At 37.3% G+C, this 16,493-nt stretch overlaps 1 protein-coding gene across 6 annotated transcripts; it reads right to left on the bottom strand.

Moving 5' to 3' along the window:
* Positions 1 to 3,863: 3,863 nt before the first annotated feature.
* On the bottom strand, positions 3,864 to 15,978 carry LOC125488523 (zinc finger protein 808-like). Of its 6 annotated transcripts, none has more exons than XM_048624164.1 (13): positions 15,444 to 15,577; positions 14,752 to 14,855; positions 14,345 to 14,674; positions 13,191 to 13,472; positions 10,902 to 10,987; positions 10,162 to 10,275; positions 9,776 to 9,886; positions 9,331 to 9,439; positions 7,345 to 7,347; positions 6,281 to 6,390; positions 5,759 to 5,870; positions 5,566 to 5,670; positions 3,864 to 4,295 (listed from the first exon to the last, which is right to left on the bottom strand). In XM_048624164.1, exons 2-13 carry the CDS (start codon positions 14,776 to 14,778, stop codon positions 4,119 to 4,121), a joined length of 1,566 nt encoding a protein of 521 aa, XP_048480121.1. In that variant the 5' UTR covers positions 14,779 to 14,855; positions 15,444 to 15,577; the 3' UTR covers positions 3,864 to 4,118. The 6 variants fall into 6 exon arrangements, with proteins under 6 accessions (XP_048480121.1, XP_048480119.1, XP_048480120.1 ...); XM_048624163.1 differs by having other exon boundaries at positions 3,866 to 4,295; positions 14,746 to 14,855; XM_048624161.1 differs by having other exon boundaries at positions 3,869 to 4,295; positions 14,752 to 14,862; positions 15,444 to 15,814.
* Between the last annotated feature and the right edge of the window lie 515 nt (positions 15,979 to 16,493).

Below are 16,493 nucleotides of genomic sequence, written 5' to 3'. Positions count from 1 at the left end.
TGTATCTTTGGCGGCGATGCCATCGGAGCACAGGGGTATAATCGTGACAGTTGTGACATTGCGAAAAAGAGACGCTTAGCTACATTAAAGCGTAAGAGAGAAACGTTAAGCTGTACAGGTTTTTTTGTCCTTTTTGCTCTGGCGCCTGTTTACGTCAGTTTTGGCAGTTCTCTTTGCCAAACAATGAATACTATGACAAACAAAGGCTGACAGTTACAACAAAGAATTTCTAAAAGTTATTTATTTATTTATTTATTTATTTATTGTTAATTTGCTAGTGGTTTGTGGATGTTTATTAAGTTTATTAGAATATTATTACCACTTAACGAATGTGAGACATGGGTGGGTATAGTTTGTTCGGTTGTACAGAGCATAGTGAACGAAAACACGATGGAACTATGGATGAGATATCTTTTCACATGTAAGTAGATAATATCAAGTTTTACAAGCTTGCATTCACTACAGTACTATTCTATTCTATTCTATTCTCATAGGGGGTGAAGTTCCTGTACGTGGCTCTCTCGAGTGGAACCTTTGTACATATCCCCTTGGTTTCAGCTCAGCCAGCCTAGCTCCCGGGTAAACTGGAGTAGCAGGCCTGGGTGTTGTAATAGCTGAGGTAGGCGCTCTGTTGGTCCAAGAATAGATAATCTTGTTTCTGTAGTAGGTGGACAAGCTAACAGAATATGTTCAACCGTCTCATCTACTTCCTTACATGTCCTACATAAGGGACTAGTTGAGTTACCTATGGTATATAAGTGTTTATTCACGCAACAATGTCCTGTTATTAGTCCTACCATTAATGATATATTACTACGGGACAGGTTGAGTAAGTAGCGTGTAAGTTTGTGGTTGTGTGATACAATAAACGCTTTAGTTTGTCTGCAATCTACACGATTTTTCCACTCCTGATTGTGTTCAGATAGTGTTTTATCGGTGAGACATTGCCTTATTGCCTTTGATGACAGACTAATAAATGGTTCTGGCCCTATTGGTAGGGTATTTGATCCCATTCTTGCTAGTCGGTCAGCCTCGCAATTTCCTATGTTGTCGTTATGACTTTTAATCCACTGTACTGTTACATTATTTGAAATGCTTAGGTTTTCCAGTGTTCTGTGACATTCTAAAATTAATTTAGATTTTGTTACAGTTCTGCCTAAGGCACCTAAAATAGCCATACTGTCTGTGTAGAAGCAGATATTGCTATTTTTTGTGTCTTTTATTTGTGTAGCTCCGTCAAGTAGGCTGGCAGCTTCTGCCTGAAAAACAGTAGCTTTGTTCCCGAAGCTGACAGAGTATTGTAAATTAAGTTCCGGGCAGAAGACACCTCCACCGCTGCCCTTCTTGTTCTTGGCTCCGTCAATGTAGATATTGATGTCGTAATTGTTTTCGTCTGATGTGCCACACTGATCTCGCTGGATAGTGTAGCTTCTGTTGAAGATAAACGTCTTTATAGTAGTGTCGCTGCATTCAGTGGACCCGGGAGCCGACAACTTGGCAATGTCAAGTATGCGACTGTGTCCCTGTGCAGTAGTATTCGTTGACCATAGTCCCATGTTACTTAGCCTTATCGCCGCCGCTTTAGCTTCCTGCTTGATGATAATATCGAGTGGTGGAAGTCCTAGAATTATTTCTAGGGCGGCTGTTGGGGTTGACTTCATACATCCGGTGATTGAAACGCATGCGAGCCTTTGAAACTGTCGTAGTTTGTTTTTCACAGTAATGAGGTTCGATCTTTGCCACCAAACCACTGCTCCATATGTTATTATAGGTCTGACCACCGCTGTGTACAACCATTTACACAGCTTTGGCTTGAGTCCCCATTTGGATCCAACAAGTTTCCTAGTTTGGTATAGGGATATTGTTGCTTTACTTAGGGTTTTCTCCACATGTTTAGACCAGCTTAGGCGGTGGTCTAGCCATATGCCGAGATACTTTACCTCATTTGTTAACTTTAAGGTTGTATTAAAAAGTTTAGGTAGCTTTAAATTACCTATCTTAGTCTTTTTGGTAAATAGAACCATTTCCGTTTTGGTTGGGTTCACTGACAATTCATGTTTGTGACACCATTCCTCTATGATGTTCAGTGCAAGTTGCATCCTTTCACATAAGGTATTTACAAACAGACCGCCAATGAGAATTGTAACGTCATCGGCGTAGGCTATTGTTGTAAAACCTTTATTATTTAGATCGCAAAGTAGATCATTCACAACTAAAACCCACAGCAATGGAGATAACACTCCACCCTGCGGACATCCCTTTGCTACTTTGCATCTTATTGTATTTGTTGAAGTAAAAGATACTGTTCTTGATTTAAGCATATTTGTTATCCAGGCACTGATGACCGGGTCTACATCATGATTTTTAAGATTATTACTTGTGCTATTGAACATAGTTTTATCAAAAGCTCCTTCAATATCGATAAAAACTGCAAGGCAGGATTGTTGTAACAATATTGAATTTTCAATTTTGCTTACCACTGCGTGTAAGGCCGACTCTGTTGACTTACCCGGTTGGTATGCATGTTGGTTAGGATGGACAGGTTTCACGGAAAGTGCACCGTCACGTATATATCTGTCACACAGTCGTTCTAAAGTTTTTAGAAGAAATGATGACAGACTAATGGGTCTATAGGCTTTCGGAGAGGTGTAGTCATCTTTACCCGCTTTAGGCAAAAATACTACTTTCACCTCCCTACAGTACTATCTGTTGGCTTGATTTTAATATAAAACGATACCAATTTTAATACTGTAAGGTCTTTTAGTATCAATTTTAAGTAAAAATTACGAGGTACCATATAATAACAAATCTTATGGTGTTACCAGTTATTGAAAATTTATTTTACCCAGAAACAATATAATATTATGTAAAGAAAATACTAGAAATTGTAACTAAGTTTATAATATAAGAATTCGATGCTGCTGGCCATAATTGATATGGGTAGAAGATGAATAACTTAGATTCTGGGAATTCTAATTGAATAAATGTGTGATTTCTTCTGTATATGCATATTAAGTTTATTGTATAGCTATAAAATACTTAGGTGTTTCCTTTAAAAATAACCTCCATCACATATTTGGCCCACAATCATAATGCTCATACTCACCCATTTATCTCTGCTTCATAGGTTTCCGACAGGAGAAAAAACATTAAGAAAATGGATACGAGTAAACGCTACCAGACCTACAAATTGGGAACCAAAGAATCATACATAAATTGTGTTCGGCACATTTTGAAGAGGGTTGTTTCGCTCGGATCAATCAATCATACAATCCACTCAGTTTGTGTACAATAAATAATTATATTTAAAACAAATATAAATAAAGTATTATGTAAGAAAAATCAGCCTTGGTGTGTTTTTCCTATCAACCGACGATATGTCAAGTATTATTTTTTATAATAATCGTAAGATAAAATTCCCCATAATTAGGTTTTTTTTATTTTGTAGAAACATCTATGATTTGAGTGAGAAGGAGAATTCAGAACACGGCCATTTCTTCTCTAGACAAATATATACTCTAAGCATCGGAGCGAAAGAGCGAAACGACGGCACCGCACTAGAATTATTTACTCTATGGCTGAGAATGACGTACAAACCCCACAGACTAATAGTATTTAGTCTGTGGCCGCCGCGCTACCCGCTGATGTCGTGGACGCAGGCTAGTTTACATTACACGCACACAGACTGTTACTACGTACGGACTGGCAAGAAAGAACATGGCTACCGCGACAAACCTGCATTGCAGCACAGGTAGACATTTATATCAAGGGTCGGACGCCATCCAGCCCATTGAAGAAATTGAAATGAGTAGCCATGTTCCAAGTAGTCATATCTTCTGTTAACTACACGGAAGTAACATTACCTACTTATATAACCAGATTTTAACTTAATAAACCTAGAATGAGACGAAACACAAAATAAATTAAACAGAGTGGGTACAAATGCATAGATAAAATAATCATTTTATTAAGATTTATTTAACGACATAACAGTTTGCCGATGCCACGGATATATCTTAACTTTGCTGAGATAAACTTATATTAATGCTTAAAATTGTTTCTCATATCTGCTTAGCCCTAAATTCAGGGGTGGTCAGACACCTGAGTGGTAAACTAAATTAACTGGTAGTCTTCTTCTTCTTCTTCTTCCAGGACTCAGGTTTTATTTTCAAGTGCTTTAGCTTGTTGTGTGTGTAGAGCGAAGCGCTGCGCGCGAATGTATCTCCGCACACATTGCACTCGAACGGACGCAGCCCGGAGTGGGTGTTCATGTGCTCTGCTAGATTTTTTTTGACCTGCAACATATGCATTGTGAGAGGGTTAATTCCAAACTCATTCTATCCACATGGCCAATGAGTTTTTGAGATGTTAATATCGTTTTTTAATAGTAAATTGTTACTGAGTAATAAAAATATTGTTATAATAACAAAATTATCACTGCATGTACCCAGTGGCGGCTGGTGCCTCAGATACCCGGTGGTGCACTTTGGGGTGTAGTAAATTTTGGAAGAAAAATAGATTATTTATTACAATTAGACCTAAAAAAAATATTAGTATATTTTACCTTATTTATATTTGAAATCAATTCTGCGATCCTTTTTAGACGCGAAATTGCTTCTCCGCCGAAACGAAATCAACACACGGAGAGCAAAATAAAGCATTAGTCTCTCACATCCACATAACCATTTCTTTATATTGTACATTTCACTTTTGAAAATACACTTATAAGTTTTATTTGTTGTTTTGCACTCCTGTTTTAAGATGAGAAAAGGCCAAGGCGACCCAGCAGATTTAATGTCCAGTCTATTTTGAAATGACCTATTGCTTTTTATGAGGTCAGTATTGTATTTTGCACCCATTTTCACTCACACACGAAAACACACTCACGAAATCTTTACTACTATCTTAGTTAATAAATAATTAGAGTAACAAATTAATTACGTATTCGCGCGCGAAAGGTGAAACTGCAAACTGTGACAATGAGATGACAATGACAAGTGCATCGTTCGTAGGTCACGCCACCGGTCAAGGCCACCGCCCGCGCCTCCCGTGTCGTCATTCGTATTATTTCGGCAATTTCCGGTCGCGCGTGCGGCGCACGAATTTATCCTAGAACTGCATACAGTTTGTACTGAGCATCTTCCGTCTCACGTGCCAGGCGATTTCCATCCTGTTTCATACTACATGTAGGAGCTCGCCCCGTGCGACAATCCGAGCGCACGGGTCCGTTTTTGTTCAAGCAAAAATAAGATCTAATTCTTTCACAGTAGAAATCAAAATAGGCCAGCTCGATTTAATTTAACTCGTAACGATAGTCAGATTTATGTAATTTCTGTTTAGGGTAGGTATTACGGTTGTTATATTGGTATTTTTTGTGAAGTGTTTTTTTAGACGTACCTAGTATGGTATTGGAAGAAGGAAGGTACATATTTAGAGGGTTTTTAAATGGTAGTGCGTTGCACGGGCGCACTTAAGGTGCAGCCGCCACTGCATGTACCACTTTTTAGAAACTGAGTGAGATTTGAACAATGTTCCTTTCATATAAATAATACCATAGATACTTACCGTATATTCTTTTCCGCACACATGACACACATGTTTCTTGACCGCCTTCTTGCCTCCGTGTGCATTTTGCTTGTGCCGCTTCAAGTAAAGAATTGTTATAAACTTCTGTAACAAAAAATTAGGCATTTTTACTTAAATGTACAAAAAAATATTAGTTACTGACCTAAAATCTAAAACAATTAATGGTATTTACCTGATCGCACGTTTCACACTCGTATCTAGGAATCTTCATATGTGTAGAATCTATGTGGTGCTGAAGAGCTTGTTTGTTGATGCTTTTAGAGCCGCAGTGGTCACATTCGTACCTGAGGATAGATTTCACGGAGTTATGAAGGGTAACTTAGTAAGTACATATATCTTCTCTGTGTGTGGATTTAGATAAACTTCCCTCCTTTCAGCCTATCGCACTACCAATCACTTTCTCCACATCGCCAAAGGTTAACTGTTAGAGAATGCTAAATAGCATTAAGTTCGCCTTTGTACTTATTTGTTTTCTGTGCAATAAAGAATTTAATTATAATTAAAAAAACACACACAAAAAAAACGAAAGATATATAGTTAACTTTGTTAAATATACAGGTTGTTGCCCTTTCGGCTAAGTATACCCTTTATGCACCACCTGTATAGCATGAGTCCCATGACGTTTGATTTAGTTTTTGCTTGAAAACGAACGAATAGCTCGATTTTCAGTCATGCTTGGTGGACCGCAGTGTACCTGGGTGCCGAGTGTTTCTTGGACGTCTGCAGATGCTGTTTGAATATTGATTGCGTTGGGAAGTGTTTGTCACACTCCACGCAGTACGCCGGCGGTCTGCCGTCGTCCGCCTGCAATGTTTGCAAGAATAGATTTGAGAAGATTCGTTCATTATTTAATTAAAGTCGTTCTATATTAAACAACAACATACACCTTTCATCACAAATCCTTAAGGATACAAGTGAGATAGATATCGCGATAGACACCCTCTCTGAAAACATAATCCTAGCTAGAGACTCAGCCGTTCCACTGATAACACTATCTAATACCCCTAAACCACTTCCTCGTAAAATCAAAAGACTCATCAAATTTAAAAACAAACTCCGCCGATACGATCAGCTTGAAAATGATCCCATTGCTCGTAAAAGCATTCGTACCCAAGTAAATTACCTAAACAAAAACATAAAAACTGGCATCAAAGAGCACAACGATAAAATCTGGAATGATAAGCTACGTAGAGTTGATAATCCAAGCTCCGATCTGTGGCGACTAGCTAAGAGCATGAAATTAAAATCCACAACGTCATCAGTCCAACCCCTCCAGCGTATTGATGGCACTACAGCAATTGCCCCAGTTGACCATTGTGAGACCCTAGCTGATGCTTTCCAAAAAAACATGGAACTGACATCTCAGTGCTATAACCAAAGCATGGACAAAGAAGTTGAAACCTCAATATCAGCGTTGAACGAACTTGAAACAGGTAATTCATTTAAACCAGTTTATCCAAAAGAAATATGGAAACAAATACTTAAATTAAAAGTTCACAAAGCCCCAGGTAACGACGATATAGCCAATTGTCTAATTAAAAACTTACCGCAAAAAGCTATTATTGTATTAACAAAAATATTTAATGCATGCCTCTCCTTAGCCTACTTTCCTTCTGCATGGAAAGTAGCTAAAGTCATAGCACTCAAGAAACCTGGTAAGGACGGTTCCATACCAACCAGTTACCGTCCAATAAGTCTTTTACCTTCCCTGGCAAAACTACTTGAAAAAATTATCAACGTCCGCTTGCTTAAAAGCACTTGCTCCAAACTTATAGATGAGCAATTTGGTTTTCGGATTGCTCACTCGACTACTCATCAACTCGCCAGATTAGCTGAGCATGTCTCCAACTCATTGAATCAGGGTGAATCCAGTGGGATGTTCCTATTAGACATGGAAAAGGCCTTTGATACCGTGTGGCATAAAGGTCTCATTCACAAGCTCATGGCAATTAACGTACCTTTATCATTGATTAAAATAATTAAATCGTACATCTCACAACGCAGTTTCAAAGTCCACATTGGAAAAATTTCCTCTACTTCATATTCTGTCCCAGCTGGAGTCCCACAGGGGTCAATCCTTGGTCCACACCTGTTTTTGATTTACATCAATGACATCCCAAGGCAAACACGAACCAATTTAGCATGTTTTGCCGATGACACTGCTTGTTTTACAACATCAAACGATATCGATTTAATCATCGATCGACTCGAGCTTTCTATCGACAAACTCATTGACTACTTCAGAAACTGGAAATTACAGATTAATGCGACTAAAACCGAAGCAATTATATTTACAAGGAAAAGAGAAACCCCGAAAAGGAGCCTTCATGTCAACAAACACCCTATCCCATGGAGTAATTCCGTTAAATACCTAGGAGTTATTCTAGACAAGAAACTGAACTGGAATGATCACGTTTGCAACCTCCGCCTTAAAGGCATCAAGGCATTTAATGCCCTGAAACCACTACTTAACAGACGATCCAACCTCAAGAGCTATACAAAATTATGCATATATTCGACTCTTATTAGACCTTGCATTACATACGCATGTCCAGTCTGGGGTTGCACATCTAAATCAAACCTAAATAAACTTCAGGTCTTGCAGAACAAGGCAATAAAAATAGCCTATAATACGCCATTCCGAACCAATTTAATGAAACTTCATACAAAAATTAAATTTCCCTCCATTAAAGAATTCATAACTAAGACAACAAAAAAGTTCTATATAAATGCAGACCATAATGATAACAAATTAATCGCAAAGTTAGGTAAAACCCGACCTCAGCTAAGTAATCGATATAAATATGTAACGAAGCTACCCCATCACTACGCTCTCTGACGTCACGCGCGGTCCTCGGCACCAGCCAGCGCGGCGACGCTCGCTCACTGCGTTGTTTGCGTATCTACCCTCAACTTTACGTTTTAAAGCCGAGTGAGTTGGTACTAATAAATGCCTTATTGCTTTGTTCATGATACCTAGATATAAGTACCTAATCAGTTAAATGCATGTTAAAATAGTTATAAGCAGTTACATTATGTAAGTACGTAAACAATATGTATCTTTTCTATATAATAATATTTAACTTCGATAATGCCCATAAAATGTATCGTTTAACCAAAACGTGCATAGCTGTTATAATACGTATGTAGTCTTATAAATAAATAAATTAAATCTTAATTATATTGATATATACTTACCTCATGCCATAAGTTTTGTAAAAGACCGACAGGTCTTGTAAAACATTAGATTTTAAGATATTTTTAGCCTAGGAATAAAATGTACACTAGACTTTAAAAATGTATCAACCTTTTATGTTAATAAAGAACTTTAAAAATCAAAATCAAATCATTAAAGTCGGCTAATGATTATTTTTTTGTAGAAATCAGCATATACGACTAATGATTTCTATGAAATCTTTGAACAATACACTTTATTTGCACTAAGAACAAAAATTACAAAAAAGAAAACTTAAAAATAAAACTGTACAAAGAGGCGGTCTTATTGCTTATAGCAATCTCTACCAGACGACCTTTGGATGGAAGAGAGTGAGTCTATATGATTGTGAGGTAGTTGTGGTGCAAAATATAAATAAAATATCTAAACTAGAACTATTTTTAGTCTACGATTTTTGTACAACATTTTGTATATTTTAATTAAGTTACAACTTGTTCATTGCATTATTATTTTTTGGTGAACAAATATAGTGTATTCTATCTAAGTACCTATCTATCTATATTACTTACGTTGGTATTGTGAGTAGTCTTAATGTGAAGTGCTAATCCTTGTCTGCCTTTATATTTCTTATCGCAAACATTGCACTCGTACACCGGCGCGACGCCCTGATGTCTTCTTCTGTAACAATATAACTAGGCAAATTAATACATAGCACTGCGTAAGTGAGTTCATGTGAATATACACCCGCCAGCTCTCTTTCATATACATGCTCTGTGTTTTTCTATGTGTTACTCTATTATAATATGTTGACATATGGTCAGCTGCATAAGTAGCTATACACTTTTGTACCTTGTTAAACTACCTACATTAACCAACTGTAAATGTTTGAATAGACAGTTTGTGAGTTTGACAAGGTACAAATGTGTACAGCTACTTATGCAGCTGACTGTACGTGTGTGTGTATCTGTATGTGTGTACAATAATGCGTTTATTAATAAATTAGTAAATTCCTACTGCATATGATCTCTCAGGCTGTGTTGCGTCGCGAGTGTTTTATCGCAAACATTGCACTTGACCAACGCCCCGTGCGCCTTCTGCGTGTGATTATTGTACTCTCTGTAGCAGCTGAAAACAAAACAGAGCGAATTTATTTTAACAGCCGAATAGAATAACCCTAGCAACGTTAAAAACACCCGATATTAAACACTAAAAGACGCATAACTTTTGAACGGCTGAACCGATTTTTATGAAACATTGCTAAAACACATAGGGTAAAAATAAAATGATAAAAAAATAAAAATTGGTTTAGTCATTTGGGAGCTACGCTACTACAGACAGAAACACATATACACAAAATTAAAACGTCCCTTTTTTCAAAAGATAATGCCAGAAATACTCACGAAAATTTTAAATCGCACTTTCCACACTCGTACTCCCTGTGGTTGCGTTGCATGTGTAGTTTGATTAGCGACACTGTGTGGTGACGGTAGGAGCAGTGGCGGCATGCGTAATATCTGTCAAAATTAATATTCATTTCATATAAATTTTCTGTATAAATTGGCGGGTAGTGGCTGGATGAGGAAGGCCGAGGACCGAGTGTTGTGGCGCTCCTTGGGAGAGGCCTATGTCTAGCAGTGGATGATTATTGGCTGATGATGATGATGATAAATTGTACGACCATTGATTGTGCAGTCAGCTACCTATAACACTTTTGTAAATTTTCAAGCTCAAAGATCCCACACACACTCACGCCTTGTACTAATGTACTCCCTTGCGGGGTAGGCAGCGGTGCATTGCTGCACCCACTTTTCGCCAGAGTCTTATGTTAGTCCCAATGTAATAGGGGGCGGGCCTATTGCCATTATACGGGCACATCCAAGACCCGAGAACAAATATCTGTGTTTAATCAAATATCTGCCCCAGCCGGGAATCGAACCCGGGACCTTCGGCTCAGTAGTCAGGGTCACTAACCACTACGCCATTCGATCGTCCGGTCCGGTAATCTATGAAAAAGTAGGGGTCGTTTGATGTTGCAATTTTCTGAGTGGAATTTTTCATTGCCCGTGAGTGTAATATCACAAGAAAAAAGTGTATAGCTAATGTGTGAAGCTGATTAGTAATAGTTTGAACTCAGACTGACCTGAAGTGAGAGTAAACATGTTTTTCACACACCCTTTTCAAATCAAATCTCTGTTCACAGAAACGACACATAAATGGACCCCTTTCCTGTAAAAAAAAATGAGTACTATTAATTTGTTTATAAATATTCAGTCAAGTGCGTCACTTTTTCTAACACGACTTCATTATGAATAACATACATACACAAATATACATATGCACTCACGACTGTAATCCCCGAAGGGGTAGTCAGAGGTGGCTCACAAGCGAGCCACCCACTTTTCGCAGCACATTTGTACTCACGTGATAGGTTGTGAACCATATCGCCGTTTTGGAATAAGTACAATGCACTTAGGATACACATCTAGGATCTAGATGTGCAGGTTTCCTCACGAGGTTTTCCATCAACGTAAGAGCATATGGTATTACTGTACTTATACAGGGTGTTAACTAGAATGCGTTTGAGCGGGAAATGGGGGTTAGTATTAGTCTAACCAAGCACGTTTCTAAGAAAAAAAACATCAGAATCTCGAATATTTATGTTTAAAGTCTAAAGTAAAGTGGAAAGTTTTACCTTAATCAAAAACATGGTCACCCTACACAAACACATAACCAATGAGACATTCGATTGCAAAAGAACACACACTGTAAATTTGTTATCAACTTCACTTTTCATAATTTATTTGATGTAACTATGATTGTAATTAATTACACAGTAGGTAATAACAATTATTAAATAAAATTGAAATTATTCATGGTGATTAATGACATACTAATCAACAATTAAACAGCTGATGTGCATAAAGTTTCATAGATCGTACAGAATATAATTTATGACTTTCTAGGAGCTCAGAACAATAATTAAACCTTTTTACTCAGAATAAGGTAAGCGTTTAGTATTCACCCTTGATACTCACCACGTTTTATTTTTCTTTTATTACCTAAAGATGCGTACAGACCGGCCCAACGAACGCCCACCGATGGACATTTATCATACATAATACAGGGGCAGATTGAGCAACGAAGGTCAACAAAACCCGTTCGTTGGCGTTCGTTTGGCCGGTCTGTACGCAGCTAAAGATAAAAGACCACAATGCATAACAGGATGATAACAGGGTCTACTTCAATGACGAATTGGTTTACTTACACTCGCTCATCTCGATTTGTGTTGATCGCGATTGAGACGTCTTTGATGACGAATAGTACGGAAATCCTCATAATAAGTATGGCCTGACTTTGAATACCAGTAGAATAATAACAATCTCGCGTATCATAACCATCGAGTATTTATGATAGTCATTACCTTCTCTGTGGATCTAGTCTGTCAGTCAGTCATTGTTGTTTACTTGTTTACAATCATTTTTTACAATTATTACCTAAAAGGGAAAAGGTACCTACAATTCTATCTTTTGATTACCAAGCCTTGTTCCTCATCTCGTTTTATGTTGTGCTGTGCTGTGCTGTGAATACGTGTGACCTATGTTATGAAGCATAAAATGAAACTGTTCTGTATTCATAAAAGATAATTATTGTGTATCAATAAAGTGATACTTATGGAGTAAAATGAAATGTCTACAATGGATTGGGTACTTTGAGTACCCAAAATCTCGGTAGGTACCTTGACGATGTGGCTCCAAGAGTGGTGCTGATGCACGCATACTTTTTTATTGACCTTGGCTTTGATTTTTTTGGCCTTGACCTTGGCTTTCAATTTCATGGTCATTCTGTCAAACGTACCTAAACATGAATAGGGTGACTATGAAATTTTAAAATGAACTAAATAAAACTGTTTTATGTTGGTCAGCTTAAAGCAAATAAAATACGTTTTTTAATGTCTTATCGTGTTCAGTATCATCAGCTGTATCTACCATTTCCCGCTCCAACGCAATCAAGTTAACACCCTGTATACTCCTTAATGTGAATAAACACCATAATTTTTACTAAATAAGATTTAAATGGCACTGTATACAATAAAATTATGTATTATAAGTTTTTTTATTCTTTTTAATTTTAACGATCACATAATTTATAGAGCTTCCACTATTTTATTGTATTTTTGACCTTTCCTTATGACTGGTAAGTAAAGTTGATTTTCCTTTGCAGTCATCAAATATACTGTATGGGATTTCGAATGTCAAAAAACCAGTAATACAGGGTGTTGCAAAAAGGGTATACTAAGCCGAAACCTACATGTGCAGCATGTTATATCTAAGCCCGAAACTGGCTTTCGGCTTAGTATACCAATTTTGCAACACCCTGTATAATGGACAGAGTATAATAATAAATTAAATTTTAAAAAATAAACATTTACCACATCGTGCATTTTCATGTGATTGTCAAATTGATACTGCTTTGAAAATGCAATAATGCACTTTTCACATTTGTAACTTCTGCCAGTATACATGCTCGGTTTCTTCATAGTCTCCCTGTATTCCAGCATTTCTGTTTCACTACTGAATGTTTTTACTTCGTACGCACGCTCATTCTCAGCTAGTGATGACGAGGGCTGGTCGCTATTGCTATAAATTAAGCTATTGTTGAGTTTTCTAGACGATGTGGGCTTATTTTCTGAAGCTAGAGATTCAAAAGGCATCTGCGGACAACGGCGGTTATGAAGCAATAACATTTAAAAGTAGAATGGTCTAGCAAATCCACCTGCCAAGCAAAAAGATTATGGCAATGGATAACTGTAGGGGCTGTGTGTGTTTGGAGATATCAAACAACACAAAAATATATTGCATAAGACGCAAGCACTAATATTGGTCTATGCAAATATCTGCTTCGAATCTAGGATCTTTGGCACAACAGCTAGGATTAACAGTACAATTACTACACATTATCCCTAGCCTGAAAGTTAACTTAGAGACAAAGAAAAGGAATTTTCCCTAGTAAGTTTTAGATCAGTGTAATTATTACAATTCTTTGTTATTCTTCCGCAAACCCCATACACAGGGTCGGGCCTGTTGTTCCTTAATACAGGTTTTGTGTAAACTTATCTAGGACAACAGCTTATCCTTAATCAGCTTATGTACATTCTATTCTATTCTATTCTATTCTCTGTGGGGGTGTCAGTACCTGCACCTGGCTCTCTCGAATGGAACCTTTGTGCATATCCCCAAGGTCTAAACTGCCTTCCTAAGCTTGGACCATTTCCCACCACGCTGGTCCACTGCGGGTTGGTGGGTCCACATATCTAGATGTGCTAAATCTAGATATGCAGGTTTCCTCACGATGTTTTCCTTCACCGTAAGAGCGATGGTATACATTGTACTTAAATTCAGAAAAGAACTCAGTGGTACATGTCAGCGCCGGGATTCGAACCCGCATCTCTGGCGTGAGAAGCGGGCGCTTACCCGACTGAGCTACCACCGCTCTGCTTATGTACATTTTTTGATAATTCTAACATTACCATAGTTGTTTTAATTAAGTTAAAATAAACTAACAAACGATTTGTATTAAAAGTACCTCATTATCATCAGTGTTTTCTTGTTCTTCCTTAAATTCTGCTGGTACTGTCACAGCTTCCACTTTCCACGGAGTCCGGGGGCTCTCCGCATCAACTGTTGATCCCTCTATTTTGGGCCCCGAGAGTGGTTCTCTATCATCATCATCACTGATGCCATCACTTGTATCTTGATTTTCTCCTTTAATACTTGATTCATCATATTCTATTTTCACTTCAATTGGAATGATGTTATAAGTCAGGTCATATTCAGCATCAAATGTGTTTTTAATATTGGAACAAGTTAGAGATGAGAGGCTGTCAATATTGATTTCCGCACCTTTTTTCAGTGACTGTAAGAATAACTATAGGTTAGATAGGCTCTTTTTGTGGATAGACGTATTAAAATTAAAATGATACTTGCATTTACTTGTCCCAAGCTGAGTAAAACATTCATAGCTTCTACTGCTCTCTGTCTGAATGTCAGTATTTTTGTTAGGATAGCTTTGCACTCATAACATATTGTGTTGTCAGCTGAAAACTGGATAAAAATAAAAACATGACTTATCAAATTGTTGTGAAATGGTGGTATAGAGTAAAATAATTAGGTACTATGTACTATTGCCAAATAATTGTAAAATTTTGCGTCAATTAAAATTACATTTCATTTAATTGAAAATTTCTTCTTCTTTTATTATGCCTATATCAACAACAAAATGTATCCCTAACCTTCATATCATCAGGTGTTGGGTTTAAGAAGACTTTTACTAAAACAAACAAACAAATTCATCACATTGTAGACATCGCAGTCTACTAGAAAAGATATATTTTCATGCTTCTTTTCAGGCTACTTTCAGAGAATGAGTGATGAAAAAGTATGTTAAACATAAGTATCTGACCTAGTAGGTATGCTCCAGCCTTGCACATATAGTTGATATACTTAATCAAATCTGTGTAACAGTATCAAAATCCAACCCCAAGTAAGTACTTAATATGGTTGGACTTGATGATATTGTATTGAAATTGTTGTGTTAACTAATAATGCCAAGTTGTAGAAAGGACATTAGCTTAAAGTTCCTTTGTGCAACTCAGTACTTAGATACAATAGGTTAGGTTACTTACAGAAACTTCTTTGCAGAGATATCTTAGTTCAGGGAGATATGCTTTGATTGGATAGAGACGGCGGTCGCTGCTCAGACATGTGGTGCAACAGTTGGCTCTTATAAGAGACAGTATACTGGGAGCTTGCAATACCTTTTCGCTTCTTGTGTTGAACATTTTAACAAATTACAAAATATAACCAAAAAATTAATAACACGGCAACAGATTATCACATCGTTCTATGCTTCTCTTTTCTCTGAATTATTATTATAGGTAGGAAACAGTGTTATGGATATATATATGGACAAAATTAAAATAAAATAGGATAAGAGCACAGTTGATCTTATTTATTTATTTTATTTACATTTACATAGATAGACACAGATGACAGACCATTCCATTTCCGATTAATCTGTAGTATTTTGAGTATTATTAAAGTACTCTGTGTCTTTGCCACAGACCAACAATGACACCATAGAGTAAAGGCGCCGACACACTAACGGACGCGGCTGACAGCCGCGACTTAAAGGTATCTGGGTACTACATTTACACTACGCTGTTCAAACTATCGGACGTAACCTTAAGCTGACCTTGAGCGTTCAGACGTGCTAGAGCGATCTGGCACGAACTGTTCCAAAAAACCGTGCACACTATCAGTCGCGTCCGCTAGTGTGTCAGCGCCTGTAGACATTTATGGCTAGGATCGGACCACAGACTACTTAGAAGGATCGGACGCCCCCCTCCAGCCTATTGAAGACCTTAGGATGAGGAACCATGTTCCAACTAGGTAGTTATATCTTTAGCTGTCTGTACTTTAAATTTAACGGATGGACCATTACTACCTACTTTTTAAACGAGATGTAACTTAATAATAATATAAATAATAATAAATACATTTATTTTCAGATAACAAGATCCATAGTACATTAATAAACCTAGAAATCAAATCTTTGGTAGGTAATTATTTATTTTAGTGCCAATTTCTCCATTGTCGGTTATCTATCTGACCAGGGACCGTTCACCAATTATACGTCATCTCCATATAAAATTCTTGACAGATGTGTCAAAAGT

The sequence above is a fragment of the Plutella xylostella genome, chromosome 11 (genome assembly GCF_932276165.1).
Source record: "Plutella xylostella chromosome 11, ilPluXylo3.1, whole genome shotgun sequence".
Classification (NCBI taxonomy): domain Eukaryota; kingdom Metazoa; phylum Arthropoda; class Insecta; order Lepidoptera; family Plutellidae; genus Plutella; species Plutella xylostella.
This window is presented reverse-complemented; position numbering and strand designations above follow the sequence as displayed.

Coding starts and splice junctions, on each gene's coding strand:
- LOC125488523 (XM_048624159.1), bottom strand. CDS start 15,599: ATGTTCAACACAAGAAGCGAAAAGGTATTGCAAGCTCCCAGTATACTG. Junction 10,988..13,190: donor ACATGAAAATGCACGATGTG/GTAAATGTTTAT, acceptor TTTTTTTTACAG/GAAAGGGGTCCATTTATGTG. Junction 4,296..5,565: donor TGTGCGGAAAAGAATATACG/GTAAGTATCTAT, acceptor CATATGTTGCAG/GTCAAAAAAAATCTAGCAGA.